Source organism: Sylvia atricapilla, chromosome 15 (genome assembly GCF_009819655.1).
Source record: "Sylvia atricapilla isolate bSylAtr1 chromosome 15, bSylAtr1.pri, whole genome shotgun sequence".
Lineage (NCBI taxonomy): Eukaryota > Metazoa > Chordata > Aves > Passeriformes > Sylviidae > Sylvia > Sylvia atricapilla.
In genome coordinates, this window is record NC_089154.1 from 9,509,417 (window position 1) to 9,526,362 (window position 16,946).

Consider the following 16,946-nt stretch of genomic DNA (forward strand, 5'->3'; position numbering starts at 1 on the left):
TCCCAGAATGATGGAACAAAGGCCCAGGGAGGCAGGAGAATCTCTGTCCTTGTAGATTTTCAAGACCTGACAAAAAATAAAGCCCTAAGCATCCTGAGGAAATTCATTGCTGATGCTCTGCTGAGCAGGGTGTTGGATGAGAGACCTTTTGGGGCCCTTTCTATGAGGAAGTACTTAGTGATTCTAAGTTCAAGAGGACTCCAGATCTAAAGACCAAACAATTGGTAAAGGTCAGGCAGTTCTGTTGGATGTGTAGTAGTGACTGATTCACACGTTGGTCTGAAGATTCCTACAGCAACATGAGCAGACCTTGATACTCCCAATAAATATCCCCTGCACTGTGCAGCTGTGGTTGGACTGCTAATGTGGAACTCTCACACACTGAAACACAAACCCTCCCTCCCAGGCTGCAGGGCAGGGCAAGCATTACCTGTCACCAAGGCAGGGATGTGATGCCTGGCATTCTCCTTCCTCAGCAGCAGCACCAGGCAGTGTCTGCGGGGTCCAGCAGGGACTTCTCCTCCTGCAGGACCAGCAGGTGAGCTTGAGCTCTTGCCAGGGCAAAAGACAGCAATCTGAAATAAAGAGGGGCAGATTAGACTGCTAAATCCAGATGTAATTACTATAGGGCTCAAGCAAATAGATAAATTACAATGGCATAACAAGATACAGCTCATCACTGAGCCACAGGAACTCCAATATCTAGGTGTTCTGCGTCATCTTTCCCTGAGACAGAGAAACTTAATTTGAACTCAGGGAAGAGGCTTAACACAAAATCATTCTGCCCTGCAGCTGGGCTAGGTTGGGCTAGAAGCACAGTAATTGTAACTGATAGGTGGTACCATCCTAAGTCACTCAAAGATTATCTGGTGTCCCAAATGAAGGGTTGATTGTCAGAAATTTTAGCTCCAAACAGCACATAGGAGCAAGGGTTTCTGCTGTTAACTCCTTAATGGTCACTGAGCAGCATGCTCCAAATATCTGGCTATTTGGGCTGTAGTATTCTATAAATAGGTTACATTCATTCTACAAAATATTATGGGCAGGGACATTGTTATTCCTTAGGCTTGATCACAGAGCAAGCAGAAAAGAGGGGAATCTGTAGAGTTTGATTTTCAGAATTAAGCCTTTCCTGACTGACATAGCAAAGAACCCTCAACATGATGAAGTGTGGGGTCCACTTCTCTGTGAGAGAAAGTGCCATATGATTCCTGTGGGATTTATAATGTAAGAAGTGCAGCACTGGACTCCTTGCATATGTTAAGTTTGACTGCAACCTTCATTTGTGATTATTGCTGTTTCTTTAGACTGACTTGTCAAAATGCCAAGTGCACTTTACCTCAAACCTATCACTGTGTTAGTCAGAGCTTCAAAGAAAAAAAATCATTTTTGAAAGCTCTTTTTGAAACCCCATCTGGAATGCACTGAAGTAGGGGACTTCATGCTGAAGGGCCCAGAGGGACTGGGAAGTACATAATGAAATATCAGTTTGTTAGCGAAGGCCCTTCTCCTGAACCACCTTTGCAGATCAGTATTTTGGTTCATGGGGCTATTGCCAGCTCTTGCTTATTCTGACATCAGTGGCAAAATTCACATCTGTTTTAGTAGGAGCAGGATGGTGAATTTACACTCCTATTCCCCATGAGAGGCCAAGGCTTTGTGGGATTTTCCTACTAGAGCAAAAGCCAGCCCTGAAAGAAGCCAGAGCACCACTCACAGGAACACGGAGAGCTGGAAAAGAGAGAATGGATGTCCTCAAGCACTCACTGGAGGAGTGCTGGCACGATTAGCTGCAGAGTAAGTGTAACCCAGGGCACAAAGGGCACAGTACCTGCCCTGCTGTCATGCCCAGCACAAAGCCTTGCTGTGCTGAGAGCTGCAGCTGCCGTAGTCCTTGCAGCACAAAGCCCCGGTGGGCACAGGTCGAAAGCACAGCCCCATAGGCACGAGGAGGTATCACGGGTGACACCAGCAGAATGATGTCCCCTAGATCAAAGAAAGGGCAAGAAGAACGGCATATTATTGTCACAGAAGCTGTGGTATCAATGCAAGGCAGCTCTCACAGCAGCTGCCTCCACCTTGAAGCAAACAGCTGCATCCTGAGCAGTGACCCTGTGTTTTACGGTTTGTTTGCTGCATCCAGCTCATCATGACTGCAATCCAAGGCCAGCCCAGAGTGGGAAAGCTTATGGCATCATCAGTACTATCTTTATGAATCATCAGATGAGATGAGGCAGTCTGTGTCCCCAGGTGTGGGAGCTGCTCACACACAGTGTGTTGGTGCTGGCCAGTCTATGGGAGCTATCCCTACGCAGCCCCCAGGGCAGGACTGGGTTCTTGGAGGCCTGACCCCTCTCTGAGTGACCAGCCAGGGCAACAAGAACTTGTTCTTGATTGATTTGTCCATTCCAAAGAGCATGAAGCAGGTCTGGCCATTCCTCTCTGCTGTTACTGGTCTCAGCAATTCTGCTCAGCACTCCCTCCTTGCTTCCTGTTGTCCCTCCTTTGCTCCTGACTTTAACCTTCATCCCACACCTGTACTGTGGCACAAGCTCCTGAAGCTCTGGACCACCTGTGATCTGACCTTTGGTTTGGTACCTTCTGCTACCCTTTGGGACTCTCACAGGTTCCTTGGACATCATAGTAATGGTACCATTACCCGTGGCCTGCCTTTGCGCTACCTGATCCTCTTCCAGCAGGTCTGGCTGCTCGAGTTCAGCTCTCTCCTTGAATCCCTTATGCCAGTACATAAGATTGTAGATACAACTGGGATTTACTTTGGGGTTAGAACCTTGGGGTTAGAACCTTGGGGTTTTAGACTCCTGTTTTCCAGATTGAATCCCAGCCTCACTGCCAACCTTGAGCAAGCTCAGGAGAAAGAGGCTCCAAAGCCTCCTGAGCAGCCCCCACATCTTAAGCACTGTGAGACAAGCTCAGACCATTCCCTGAAGCCTCTGATCTGCCTGAGCTCTCTGTTTTCACCATGACCTCCATTATTACACTTTCTCAATCCTAACACACAGCTTTTTTATCCCTCACAATGTATATTCAGAGCTCTGTAAGCTGCCAAGGGTGAGCTCTGAAGACAAATCATCAGTACCACTTCTACATGGGCTTCCTCTGCACTGCCTCAGTAATTTCTCATAGCTCTAACCAACCAATTTAATGACACTGGAGGATTTTTCCTTGTGCCCCAATTGATTCTGAGGGTAGGACACTGAATATTTCTATTTATTCTAGACTTTGTGATATGGATATCTGTCCTGCCTAGGCTCAGCCTGGTAATTCAAAGCAACAACACTAAAGCAAGGGAAACCTTGCATTTATCACTGAGGATGGGACAGGCAGGGTGGTTTTCTTTGCTTAAAATCTGTTTGGCTTTGTATCTTCAACACTGGCTTTTAGCCATATTTATGATATGGGAACTATCAAAATCCAAGATTGTTGGTGGGAAGATTTTGGCTCCTCTCCAGTTGATAACACTTTAGAAAACATTTTTTTGCACATAAATATCCCAAATTGACAAGAATATCTCCTTGGGTCACTAAAACTCTGATCACTAAGAAGGGGCAGGTCTACCCAGCTGCAGTACCTCTGCTCTGCATGGGTAAATATTCCTGTCTCCAAGAGGAGCTGCTGGAGACCAGAGGGAAGGAGTCAGTGAATGTTTTTTTTCCTGAAAACCCCAAGGGTGTCTGCTCCCAGAGCAGAGTTTCAGCTCCTCTTGCCAGAGCAAAGCTATCTGAGGAGCAAAGCTTGACAGTGACTTCTGAGGCTCAGTGCAGATGGAACGTGGTGTGGTGGAACTCAGCAGCCCACAGCAAATGTGAATCATTAACGGCCATAAAAGGAAGGGGAGGCAGCAAATGTGACTCATTCCATCAGTAGCCACCAGCTGCCATCAATCCCAATCCCAAATAACAGAGCCAAGGGCTGGCTGCCAAACTACCTGAGTTAACACAAGCCAAAAGATTAAAAACCGCCTCAAAATTGTTTTTTCCTTTCTCCCTTCTCTATTTTCCTTCCCCTCCACTCCTTTTTCATCTTTTTGCCTTATGCTTGCATCCTTTTCTCATGGATTCTTTCCTTTGGCAATGTAATTCCCCATGCCTCCTTTCTCTGTCACTCCAATCCTGCTTTCCTTCTGCCATCTCCTCCCTGACAGCTGCTGAACTTCTGCTCCCCTCAGGCTTCATTCCTGTGAAACCACCTTCAGCTGGGGCAGCAGAAACCAGCCAAGAGCTCCAGGAGCTTTGTCCAAATCCCTCCTGCACCCCAGGTGTGCTGTGCCAGGCCCACTCCAGGGGATGTTGGCATTTACAGCAGGACCCCAACACCTTTTAGCCAGGCAGGGCCTTGGCAGGTGTCCCTTGGACACAGTTTGCTGCTGGTTAGGTACAAATTCAGGTGCTGAATGCTGCTCCTGCAAAGGGAAAATGGGGATGTGAGTGGAAGCAGGTGATAACCTATGCATATTAGTCCTATAATATGCTCCCCCTTCTGACTGTGGTCAGTCCTGCCTTAAACAAAGCCCAAACAGTTTAATTCCCTTGATTATAATACTCAGTCTTCAGCAGGAGAGGCAGATGATCGACGATCAATAAACAAGCAGTTTAAGGATTCTTGTTAGGTCTCCATGTGACTGTTTCTTTGAAGAACAGGCCCCTCTGTGCAGAGATTTCCTGCAAACTGGTTTTTAATTTCTTTTCCCCCCCTCAGTGACATATTAGCAGCCCCCAGGACTCCAGCAGCTGCTCCCATGAGGAGGATGAAAAGTGTTGGCACTTCTCTGCTGCTTCATTTCAGGTAACAGTGTCCCACTAGAAATTCATTCCTGGCTCCAGAACTGGCCAGGTCACGGCCCTGAGCAATCCAGAGAGGCAAAATTGCCTTAGCTGGGCTGGGGTAAAGGGATGTTATCAGTGAAGGAGAACCATAAAACCCTCAAATTTCATTTCCTAACGCTGACCTTTGGTAGTTGAGACAAGCATGGCTGGAGGTCGAGGCATCATCAAACCCTGGAGGTCAAGCTTTTCTTCATCTCCTCCTGCCCCAGCTGCTGAAGGACTCTGAGAGCTGCAGAAAAACGATAAATATTAAATGAAAAATTTTAAAAGGTTCTGATTCAAACCTACTTTCTGTGACAAATCCAAGGCCACAGAAGCTTCTCTGGTAAAACTGCTTTACCGGAAAAGCCATTTCAATCCCTTGTCCGTGACATGAGCTGCATCAAGGTCTCTCTGACTGAACATCTTTTCATATTACTCCCCCTGAGGCTTTCAGTGTTCAATTAAAAGTAACTAATGCAAAGTAGCCAGCTTGGCAAAGAAATCTGGGAATCAAGAAATATGTCAGGCTGCACTAGCAGAGCTTTTCCCACCCACAGACACATCCTAGTTGCTATTCACTTTGGGTTCTTTAGGCTGAGTTTAACCAGTTTGAAGGGTTTGTGTTAGGCAACAAGCACGATCCAGTCTGGCAGGGCTGTTCATGCCAGTGAAACTTCCACAACATTCCTGCACATCCAAAAGGACCAAATCAGGGCAGGGGGAACAGAAGGTGTGGTTGAAAGCCAGGGACTGTCTGGGAACAGTTGTGGCTGGGACTGTGAGCTCAGGCAAACCTGCCTCATCCCTTGCCACCACCACGGAGCTGGCTGGAACACATCCTGCTTGCTCACTCCCAGGAGCCCACAGCATTTGCAAGTCTAATCTGAAAAGGGCAATCTGAGCTGCAGTTTGTATTCCTGTCTCCCAACAGACCAAATTACCAGCATTAGGAGAAAGAAAAGTGCATTATTTAGGATGTAGCACTGCTCCGGACTGAGTTACACCAGAGGAGCAGAATTCATCATCTTTGTAATAGCAAAAAGGCATCCCTGAGGAAAATAAACAAATAAAAAGAATGAAACTTGGCCAAATTGATTTTTTTTCACATCTTAAACATAAAACTGATGAGAGCTGCTAGTCATGGCTGAGCAGAGCTGAACTCTGACACACAATCTTCCACAGCAATCCACAGGTTAATTCCACATGGCTGAGCTTTGCCACTCACAGAAAGCACTGACAGCAGTGCAGAGGATCTCACCTCCAGCCTGCTGCCTCTGACTGTGCCACCCTGCCCCCAGGATCAGGCAGGATCCTTAAAAAACCTCTCCACAGCCAGCAGGTCTGAGCTTTCTGCAGCAGAGTTTCTCAGGCAGTTCAAGGTTTATAAGCCACCTTTCATTTTCAAACACTTCTCTCATCATCTTCCAAAGAACCTTTTCCTAATGAATCCCTTTATCAGTTGATGTACAGGGCAAAGCCAGAGGTTTCCTAGGAGAGGGTCAGTCACTGGCACACAGCCTTGCAGCTCTTCTCCAATACCAGGTTTCCAAATCTTGCAGCAAGAGTATGAATTCCAGGCCTGGATACCAGGGACCAGGGAATGGGAAGCAACTGCAACTGTGCCACACCTGACACATCTAGGAACTGAGAGAACAGGAGCAGGAGCGGTGCCAGGGGAGGTTTAGGTCAGATATCAGGGAAAGGTTCATCCCCAGAGGGTGCTGGGCACTGCCCAGGCTCCCCAGGGAATGGTCCCAGCCCCGAGGCTGCCAGAGCTCCAGGAGCACATGGACAATGCTCAGGCACAGGGTGGGATTGTTGGGGGGGTCTGTGCAGGGCCAAGGGTGTGACTGGCTGATCCCTGTGGGACCCTTCCCACTCAGGATATCCCATGATCTGCTGCAGAAGAGGATTTCTGCAGACTACCTAACTGGCTTGGGAATACAAAAGTAGAGGGATTTTTCTCCCTGCATTCCTGCACTGCAGGACCTTTGGAAGGCTGACACAGATCTCTGAGTGAGTGCCTGCCTCCAGGGCTCACTGCCTCTGCAACAACAGCTCCAAACCATCCGGGGCCATCACCTGGACACTGGGGACAGGACTCCAGCAGCTCTCCCTCCAAACCAGAGGCACAGCTCCCTGTGCACCCGGCTGGGCAGGGGCAGGGACACAACCGGCTCCACTTGGCTCCGGGCCCTGGGAGAGCCTCGGGTGATGTCCTGCAGGATGCCACGGGCTTTGGGCCCCCTCACAGCTAATGCCAGCACTGGGGGCACCTTGCCAGGCTCTGAAGTGTAGGAGGAGGGCAGCTTTTCTGTGGAGACAAACACACGTGTGAGTTAAACATGGAACAACCCACCCCAAAGTCATTCACTCCACCCAAGGGCTCTTTTCAGATCTGTCAGAGCCAAACTTCAACAGAGGAACCACCTGGTCACCTGCCCTGGGGGAATGATGTTGGCAGCATCTGCACACTTCTTTTACCCAATAGCAAACCTGAGGTTATTCAAAGCAATCTGTTGAAGAAAGAGGAATTGTTTGCCTCATGTTTGCTGTGAAAAGTTATTACAGAGCAGGTGATGCACTGGAAGCGTCCCTGCCTGTGGCAGGGGTTGGAACTTGGTGGTCTTTAGGGTCTTTTCAGCCCAAACTGTGACTCTAAGCCAGCATTTCAAGTTCCTCCTGTTCATGACTATAAGCAAGGCTGAGAGATTGAAGAACAGGGGCCTGAAGAAAAGGATGTTTTTGAAGAGGATCACAAACTGGAAATCTGGGGACTCCTTTTTTACATTATTTCCTACTGCATTAAATACAGATATTGTACAATGCTGTAAGATCCAGGCAAATATTTGATTTTCCACTTTCAATTTTCTGCCAGGATTTGAACCTTGACTTCCCTTATTTCCTTCAAGAACTCTTCCCTATGACTCTGACAAACCTTTCTCCAGCACAGTTGGGGCCCAGAGAGTAACCCCAGAAAAAGCAAATTTGCCTCCTTTCTAGTTCTTACTGCCCATGTCAGAAAAGCAGCAAGGTGTGTGATTTTCTTCCCTTAGAAGAAATGTATCGTTTCTTGCATGAGAATCAGAAGGCAGAACACAAATCTCCAGAGCAGGTAGATAATGGAGCAACTAGCTGTAAATATTTAAAATAATAATTTTAGAGTTATGAGGCTAAGGGTAAAAATCTAATTTACAACTTGCACAGCAGTTCTAAGCTCAAATGAATTGTCTCTTCATACGAAATGTTCTTAAATAATGGTGCATGGTACAGAGCATTGAAGCAGATCTGCTGCCTGTCAGCTCCTAATGACTGCTGGTTTTATGGTTTTCTTATTCATTTCTGGAGCCCTCCTCCATTTCTCCAGCTCTCACCAGGAATACGTTTTGAGCACAGCACCCAGACAGCTGCAACTGCAGTCCCATTCCTAAGGCAGTCTGCTCCTACTGCTTTCAAATGCAAAAAGGGAGCCAGGAGACTGGGAAATTGTCTCTGATTAAGCTGGTCTTCACTCCCCTTCTGCCAGAGGAGAAGGAAGCCCATTTCTCTCCCTCTCAGCCTGCCTGTTCCTTTCCCAAGAGAAATGGATCGTCTGGGTGTGATAGTGGCACATCTGAACCTTCCAGAAGAACTTCCTTGGCTTAAAAGGAAGCACAAGCCACAATCTCTAAATTCTGCAGCTAAGGGAACACCTCTTGCTCTGGAGTTGTGCTGCAGTAGCAACCAATAACATTCCATAATGCTTTAAGCCAGGCTTCATCATCTCTGTTTCTCAAAAGGGCGAAAATAAAGACTTGAGTGGTACATGCCAGTATTTGACACATTGGTGTCTAATGTTCAAGACTTTGTGATTTGAGTTCAAAACCCCAGATCACGTTTATTTACCTTATCCTGCTGGTCTCACACCTCAGAAGGGATTCTACTAAATAATGTGACATTCTGGTGATGGTTTATCAGCCAATGCAATTATAGGACAGCTAAATCAGTATTTCTCAAGTCCCACAGGCAATGAGATGGGGGAACTGTGGAAAAGGAAGGCTGGATTTTCTGCAGCTAAAACCTTCAGGAGTATCAGTGGGGGAGTAAATTATTATATTTATCTCACATGAGCCTATCCCTGGGGCTCAGGACACCGAAATGTGGGAAAGCTCACTGCAATGGAACAACAGCTAAAGTCAGAAACATATCAAGGGTTAAAAATTCAGCTCATGGATATTCAGGGTTAGAAACAGAAAGAAAGAAACAGTCAAAGCTATTCTATAATTTCTTTCGGGAACGGTACAGGAACTGATAAAGGAACCCTCACGCAAATCTGGCTCTCCTCACTCTTCACCTCAGTGCATTTACAGACCTGTGCCTTCCTCAGCACCATGGCAGCTGTGGAGGAGCAGCAGAGCTCACCTGAGCTGGAGAGCAGCAGGTCCTGCCCGGGGTAGAGCAGGCGGAGGCCGCAGACATCCAGCCCAGAGCCCCGCAGCAGCTGCAGACAGGGATGGGTCTCCAGGGGGCTTCGGAAGAGAGCCTCAAACAGCAGCACCATGGCAACCTGGACAGCCAGAGAAAAACAGGGGGAAATGAGGGAAATGCTCCCAAGCTCCCCACAACTGCAGCCCTGATGCTCACCTGTAGCTCCCAGGATGGATCTGCACTGCCAGAGCTACAGAGAGGCTCGGCTTTGGTTTGTTTATGTGCAGTTCACACAGAAGGCTCTTGGCTTTGGGCTAAATCACAACTATCAATGATAATTCTAATTTAATCAACTTCTGCTGATATAACTGCGCCTTTTATCACATAAGTAAAAAACTGCAAGGCCTCTGGGGCAGAGCCCACAATGCATCTCTTCTGCTGTTACCTTTGTGCAGTACCATTTGCCCATCTTTCTGGATGATTCAATAATAATAGATTAATAATAATAAAAATAGGTTGTGTCTCTATACCTTTAACAGCAGCAAAATCAACACTAAAAAAAATATCAAAAGGCAAACACGTTACTGATAATGTCCCAAATTTACATTTCAGAGTCTTCTTTCCCAGCCTAACCACTTTCAGCCCATCCTGGCACATACGAAGACTCACACCAACATGTTCTGAATGTTCATACCCAAAAGGAAAGCAAATTATTATTATATTCCCCATCAGAGAAACGAACTGTTTTAAAAAGCAAGTGCTTCACAACAGGGAGTTGTGTGGTTCTGTGGATAATAAATTGTCTAGCTGGGGATCAGACAAGCTGATTTTCTGGCCCCAAATTTGGGTGTGGCTCTCCTGGATGTTGAGCAGCTCAAGGATTTCCCCAGCTCAAGGTTTATGGCTGCAGCAAACGCCAAATGAATCCATCACTGCAGGACACCTGAAATGAAATGCTACTGCCCCATAAAGACATTATGAGGCTTTACCATCATGATAAATGAAGATAGGAATTTACTCAAATCATGTAAAAGTGGTTTAATTAGGAATAAAAGCTCTATTTCTTTATGTTTGTCTAGCTCTAGCTCTCCTGCTATTAACCCAGTACTCACAGCAGCCAGGAGGAAGGATTTTCCTGCAGTTGCTCTGAGTCCCTGGGGCTGTCTGGGCTCGGGGCCAGCTGTGATAACAGAGCCATCCAGCACAGGGAAGCCTCAGCAAGTGCTCCTCAGGAGACTGGCACTTGGCCTTGCTCCCCATTGCAGCCTGGCTGAGTTGTGCCTGGCCTGGTCTCAGACATCACCAATTCTGGCCACTGTCTGAAGCCCGGACGGTGCCTTGTCACTAGGGAGTCCCTCCTGCAGTGCAGGGCCCAGTTCTGGGGCCACCAACACAAGAGAGATGTTGGCCTGCTGGAGCAAATCCAGAGGAGGCCATGGAGATGCCCCAAGGGCTGGGGCCCCTCTGCTCTGCAGCCAGGCTGGGAGAGCTGGGGGTGCTGACCTGGAGAGGAGAAGGCTCCAGGGAGAGCTCAGAGCCCCTTCCAGGGCCTAAAGGGGCTCCAGGAGAGCTGGAGAGGGACTTGGACAAGGGACGGAGGGACAGGACACAGGGAGTGGCTTCCCAGTTTCAGAGGTCCGGGACGTACGGGATATTGGGAAGGAATTGATCCCTGGGAGGGTGGGGAGGCCCTGGCACAGGGTGCCCAGAGAAGCTGTGGCTGTCCCTGGATCCCTGACAGTGTCCAAGGCCAGGCTGGATGGGGCTTGGAGCAGCTTGGGATGGTGGGAGGTGTCCCTGCACATGGCAGGGGGGAACTGGATGGGCTTTGAGGTCCCTCCCCACCCAAACCAGTCTTGGCTGATCCCCATTACTGCTGCTGGCCCTGCCCTGCTGTGCTCAGTAACAGCCCATTTCACATGGGTGAGCTCTGGTACATTTTGTGCTGCACTCCTAAGCAAGAGGTAACTGAGATCACTTTAACCTTCTCTTCTCCTGGGGTAGAATCAGTAAAAATGCTCCCTGCTTGTTCATACAACACACACAGTTACTCAAGGTCAGACAGTACCAGAACTTTCAGAAATTTCTTGGAATGTTTCTGAGCCCAAGTTTAATCGAAGTTGTGGTGTTCACTGACTTACAGTCAAGTGGTTTCAGGTTATCAAAATTTTGTCTACTCTTACAGATTTGCACCTGGTTGGTAGCAATTTCTACAGCCCACACATTTCAAAGTTTAATCTTCTGTGGCTCAGAGCAATCAGCACATCAATACTGATGACATAAAATACTCAGCTGATATATTTAGGTCTGAGTGAAAAATACTTCAAGATCAGTATTTGTATCAAAGCTCTAGATTGAAATATTCCAGGGCATTTAATTGTGCCTCAATGTCCCCCCTCAGCTCCCAGGTGAGGAAGGAGGGGGGTTGTTTGTTGTTCTTTACCTCTGTGTCTGTGTCTCTGCAAGCCTCCATGGCACTGCTGTCAGGGAAGTGTTTGTCATCACTCTCAACTGTCTGCCAGTAAAATCCCTTTGGCACTGCAAATGCCTTCTCCACTGCCTGAAATGCACAAAGGACAGCTCTCATTTCCACGTTATCTTGGTCCCTTAAAATAAAGCAGGAAAACCAGGATTATAGGCATTGAGTACAGGAGGATGCAGCTGGTGGATTAAACTCAGCCCAGTGTTATTAATTTATATAATTTGCTTTCTTGCAACTATTCCAGTAGCTTCATTTAAGTGATAACCCAAGAATATGAACTGCAACTGCCTTCCAAGAGCCTGAGCACTCCCAGGGTCCAACCCAGAGACTCCCCAAGATGCAGAGCACCCACGGACATCACCAGGAGCTGCATCCATCAGCTGAGACCTCAATTCTCCATGACTGTGCTGAGCACTCAGCAGAAAAGGGCTTTGTGAAAGCAATGCTCTAATTAACCAATCAATTGGAAGGGTAGGGAAGAGATTGCATGAACTTCTACATGCCTGTAGCCAAAATAGCACATTTCTCCTGCACTCATGTCACCACAAGTGACACATATCTGTTAGGCTCATCGTGCCACATCCTCATGGATAGGCAAAAAAATGGCATTTAGGTCACAGCTCGACACAAGCACAGCATTTCCCAGGCTCAGCACCTTATTTTGTTTCTCATTCATTTTCTGGGCAGCCAAGCAAGCAACTTGTACAAGTATAAGGATGTGTCACTCAGGAGAATGTGCTGTGACTGCACGCTCTGTAAGCAAGGCCACAGCCCAGAGACAAAGGCAACTCTTGAAAGTCACGTTTGTCAACTTCTGCTTTGAGCATTCCAGAAATACAGATGCATTTACGCAGAGTTCACAGTGGGTAGGGATCATTCCAGGGATGAAGAAAAAAAAATAGTCCCTTTTAAAACACAGGCTGAGGTATAGCTCAAAGAGGCTTCACAACTTTTAAAGGCTCTACTTCGATTTACAAGCAGGTGCTAATTTGTCCTCTGTTCATGTGGACTGACCTTTTCAAAGACAGAAAAAGAAATTAATTTTCAACATGGTCTCATCAGGACTTTTATGATGGAGAGAAAAGGGGCTAACCCTGCATGGAGAAGCACCCACTCTGCATTATGAGCTCCATATAATGCTGTTTAATTGTGTAATCACCTGAGAGATTTCGGGTGTGCTGCTCAGCAAATGATAGGCACTTCAGAGCATTCCACAAATGTTTCAAAGTAACAACCAGAAAATGAAATTCATTTGAATATTAAAACCCCTCTGACAACTGCCTTTCCACTTCAGTTACCTTTTGTGTTGTCTCCTTCCTCTATTTCCTGTGCTTCATGAGATATTTGCCTGAAAGCAGAACTGGGGATTTCACTTTTCACCCTGTTTCAGTCAAATCAACTGCACCAAACCAAGGGCTTTGGCATCTCCCAGTGGATCTGTCCATTCTGTCCTGCAATCCATCATCTCCCAGCCTCCACTGCTGATATTAAACTTGGTTGCTATGGAAAATATCATCAGAGGAAAAGTGGATTTAAGGAAAGGGATCTTCCCCATTTCCAGTGCATGATGCCAGCTCCTGCAACAGTGGCACAGTGCAATGAGCCCAGACAAGCCCTACAAAGTGGGAATGCAGCAAAATTTCCTACTTCTTCCAGCTGTTCCTTGAACAAAGAAGGGACAAATGTGGTCAAACCAACATCAGCCTCTATTTCCATAGAAACCTTCAGGATAATCATCCAGCTCCAGAACACAGGGTGGAAAATCCAAGGGAAGCAGCCTGGTGTAAGCTGTGGATCCATGGGGATCTCAGGGTGCTGTGGCCACATCTGGGAAGCAAGGCTTGTGGGAATTGCTCCTGTCATCTGTCACATCTATTTTCTAACAGCCAACCTGAATGGGAGTTCACAAACCAACAGAAAATGGAGCTTGAAAAGTCTTATTTCTGCTCATGAATTGCAAAACAGGCAGATGGCTGCAGGATGAGCACCCTGCTTTGTCCAGCCTGGCTAAAAGGCCCCCGTGGAGAGCTCCTGACAGAGCCTTCCCATGCCATCAACAGGAAAAAACAAGGAGAAAGTCACTTTACCTGTGATGTAGGAGAGAATTGCACGGAGCCAGTTGTTCTAATACTGAGCTGAGCCATTTTTGGGCACAAAAAGACAGAGGGACCCTCTGCAGGCAGCTGCAGAAGCCTTCTCCTACTGAAATAACTTGGCCACTATTTCTGTTTGTGATACTTCAGCGCTACTTTTAATGTTCTCCAAGAGGGTGGGTGTGAGAATTGTATTGGGGCTGGTTCCTCTCACTCCTCCAAACATCACAGCAGCTGTAAATGCTTTCCCAAGCCCCAGGAAGCATCAGCTCTGAGTGCTGACCTGTCCCCTGGTGGGAGGAGAAGAGACTCCCCAAACCCTGCAGAATGGTGAAGAGGCTGCCCAGCCTTTGATCCTCACCTGAAAACACCTCTCCAGTGAGGCTCTGAGCCCTGTACCGACCCCCCATCCCCTGGGAAAAGCCTTATCCCAGGCTGGAAGGTTCCCTGCACTCAGCCAGCAGCAGCTGCACAGCCCCAGGGACATTCTGACTTCTGCTATGACAGGTTTCAAACTCCAGACTCATGGAACCATAACCATCCCCATGTGTGTCTGCAGGGCTTCTTACAGCACTGACATCCTCTCCATCCACACTGCCATGATCAGGATGAGCAGCGAAGGGCACATCCAGAAACTCCTGGTTTTAGTTATTCCTTTTAGCCAACTTATCCTTCTTTGGTTTGGGTGACAAATTTCAGCTTCTGCCACCTTAAGACACTGGCAAAGACCACTTTGTGCCACAGCTAGGACGGAACACACACCAGTTTTTCCAAAAGCATTTAAAAGACACCCCAAGCTCCTGCTTTGTTTCAGATAATATTATCCAGATGAAGGCAGACAGTTCCAGGAAGCAAACTCACAGGAAAACAAAAACGTGCTGTAAAATCCTCAGCAGAAAGAAGAATAAGCACATTTCAGAGGAGACTGGAGCTGCAGCAAAGCCATAAATATTTAACTGTCACACAGAAATATGACCAAGCCCGTGATCCCCTTTTCGTGCTTACAGTGTTTTCTGTTCCCATCTCTGACAACAAAGGAAGATCTTCTGCTGTCAGCTGATCTGAAAGAGTCTTTTAAGTTGCAAGGAGTCTTCCAGGCTGCTGCCAGCCCCAGCAGGAAAACAGAAACTGCAGGAAGCATCCCCATGGACTCCACAATCTCATCTCCTCACACACAAGGCAAAGATCTGCTCAGCCATTATCTCTGTGAGACAACACCAAAGCCCTCAGAGAAGGATGCTGCACTTCCAGTACCTGCAGAGGCAGGTGGGAGCTCTGTGCTGAGGCAACCTCTCCCTGCCAGCCCTGCTGAGCACATCAAGGGCAGCAGGGGAAAGCACTTCTCTCTCTCTCTCTCTCTCACTCAACAAGGCTCATGTCTGATGTGATTCACCAAATCCTGCCCCTGAATGAGGCAGCATCACTCTCAAACTCTCTCCTCTCCCTCCTGCCATGTGCAGGAGCACAGTTTTCCTGGAAGAATCCAGATTAACACAATGCTGAGTGTGTTCCCTGCTCATCTTCCCTCCCCACTGTGCATGTTCTCTTCAGATGGCTACAGAACTTAGTACAGGAAAGTGGAGGCACCACAGGAAGAGCACAGGCAGCAAAAATCCTGGGATAGAGAGGGCTCATCAAGGAGAACATGCAGTTCTGGTGACTGTTCAGGCAGTTTGAAATGGATCTCACTCCCTCTTGTTCCCCTTCTGGACTGGGAAAGGAGACAGGATGAGATAGCAGCCCCCAGCCCCTGTGCCCATCAGCACTAATGGCAAAGCACAGGAGCTCGAGTTCTTTAAAGCTGCTCTTTTCAGGAAGGAGTGATGGACACAATCTAAATGTGAGCTGTCAAATTTTAGGAAGAAAGAAAACCTGCAATGTTTTATTCCTCTCCAAGCTGCGCCTTCAACATTGTGCCAGCTCTAGTAGACATCAGTGTAGTCCTTCCTCCTTCTAAAGGTTAGGGGGTTTTTATTTATAAATGCCAGTAGCTGCCTGAACTCCTGGCTCTATGAAAATAAATGCCAGACTCCAGCAGGACTCAGCCAGGGCCAGGATGTCACCTTCTGCCTCCTGAAGATACAGCCATGCAACTATTCCGGGCTGCAGCTGCGGATTCTTTTCTATAAATGCAAATAGATGAAGTCCCAGGACAAACATTTCTCCCCCAGATAAGCCTTATCCATGTGGAATCAGCAGCCAGACATGCTCTCACCCAAGCTGTTGGCACAATTTGAGCAGGCTGCTCAGCAGATTCAGGGTGCCAGCCAGGCAAGACCTGACCCTTTCCACTAACTCAGAAAACGACAATCCACAGGCAAGACTTAGAAGCAAAGGGCAGGATGAACCTGTCCTTTTGAACCTCCTGCATTACAGCTTCAAAAGCCTGGATGTCCCAGAGCTGAGTGCTGGACTCCATGGCTGGCACTGCCGGTGCTGCAGAACTCATCCTGTCAGGTCTGCTTTGGGTGCGCCCATGTGAAGGAGCTGTCCCATCCCTCCCTAATGGCCAGTTCAGCTGCACAACAACCAAATCCCTCAAGCTTTGAAGGAGGAAAGCACAGCCCTGGGCCATGAACAAAATCTGGGAGCTCACAGGAATCTGGGGATCAGGTCTGGGAGCTGAGCAAGTTGTGCTGCTCTCCAGGGAGCTCTGGCAGAATCTCCATCCTAAAACATGGCCCAGCTTGGGTGCTGCTCACACAGAATGACATGAGAAAGAACACAGGGGGCCATAACCCCAAACCAAACCATAACTGCCAGCAGCACAGGCACTGAAGCCCAGGAAAACCCAGTTCCTGCAGTTTGTGATGTGTGAAAGGCAATGCCCACACAGCCAAGGGCCTGGAGAATCGGATGAAAGGCTGATGTGGTAATGAGCAGCAGCTCCCTGAGCACTGAAATTAAAAGAAGTTACAGCAAAAGACAGTGGAAGATGCTGAAGGCAACTCAGCAGGGCCAAGGCCATGGTGCTTGTCAATGAAATAATGTCACAGCACTCAGAGTTTCAAGTCAGAGAGCTCAGAGCGTTCTCATTGAGCTCATGCTGAAACTCAGACTCACAGACCTGAAAAATCCTCTGGAAGTACCTCCCACTCCCTCTTCAGAGGCTGCACACAGAGCTTGGGAATCTCA

At 47.8% G+C, this 16,946-nt stretch overlaps 1 protein-coding gene across 1 annotated transcript in view; it reads right to left on the reverse strand.

Moving 5' to 3' along the window:
• The window catches only part of DNAAF8 (dynein axonemal assembly factor 8), an 84,803-nt gene that overhangs the window by 31,741 nt on the left and 36,116 nt on the right, over positions 1–16,946 (reverse strand). Inside the window, exons 13-18 of the mRNA XM_066330092.1 lie at positions 11,680–11,796; positions 9,231–9,375; positions 6,912–7,143; positions 4,970–5,076; positions 1,832–1,986; positions 431–575 (exon numbers count right to left, since the gene is read on the reverse strand). Of these exons, the coding sequence (XP_066186189.1) occupies positions 431–575; positions 1,832–1,986; positions 4,970–5,076; positions 6,912–7,143; positions 9,231–9,375; positions 11,680–11,796 (901 nt within the window). The remainder of the gene's footprint in view (positions 1–430; positions 576–1,831; positions 1,987–4,969; positions 5,077–6,911; positions 7,144–9,230; positions 9,376–11,679; positions 11,797–16,946) is intronic.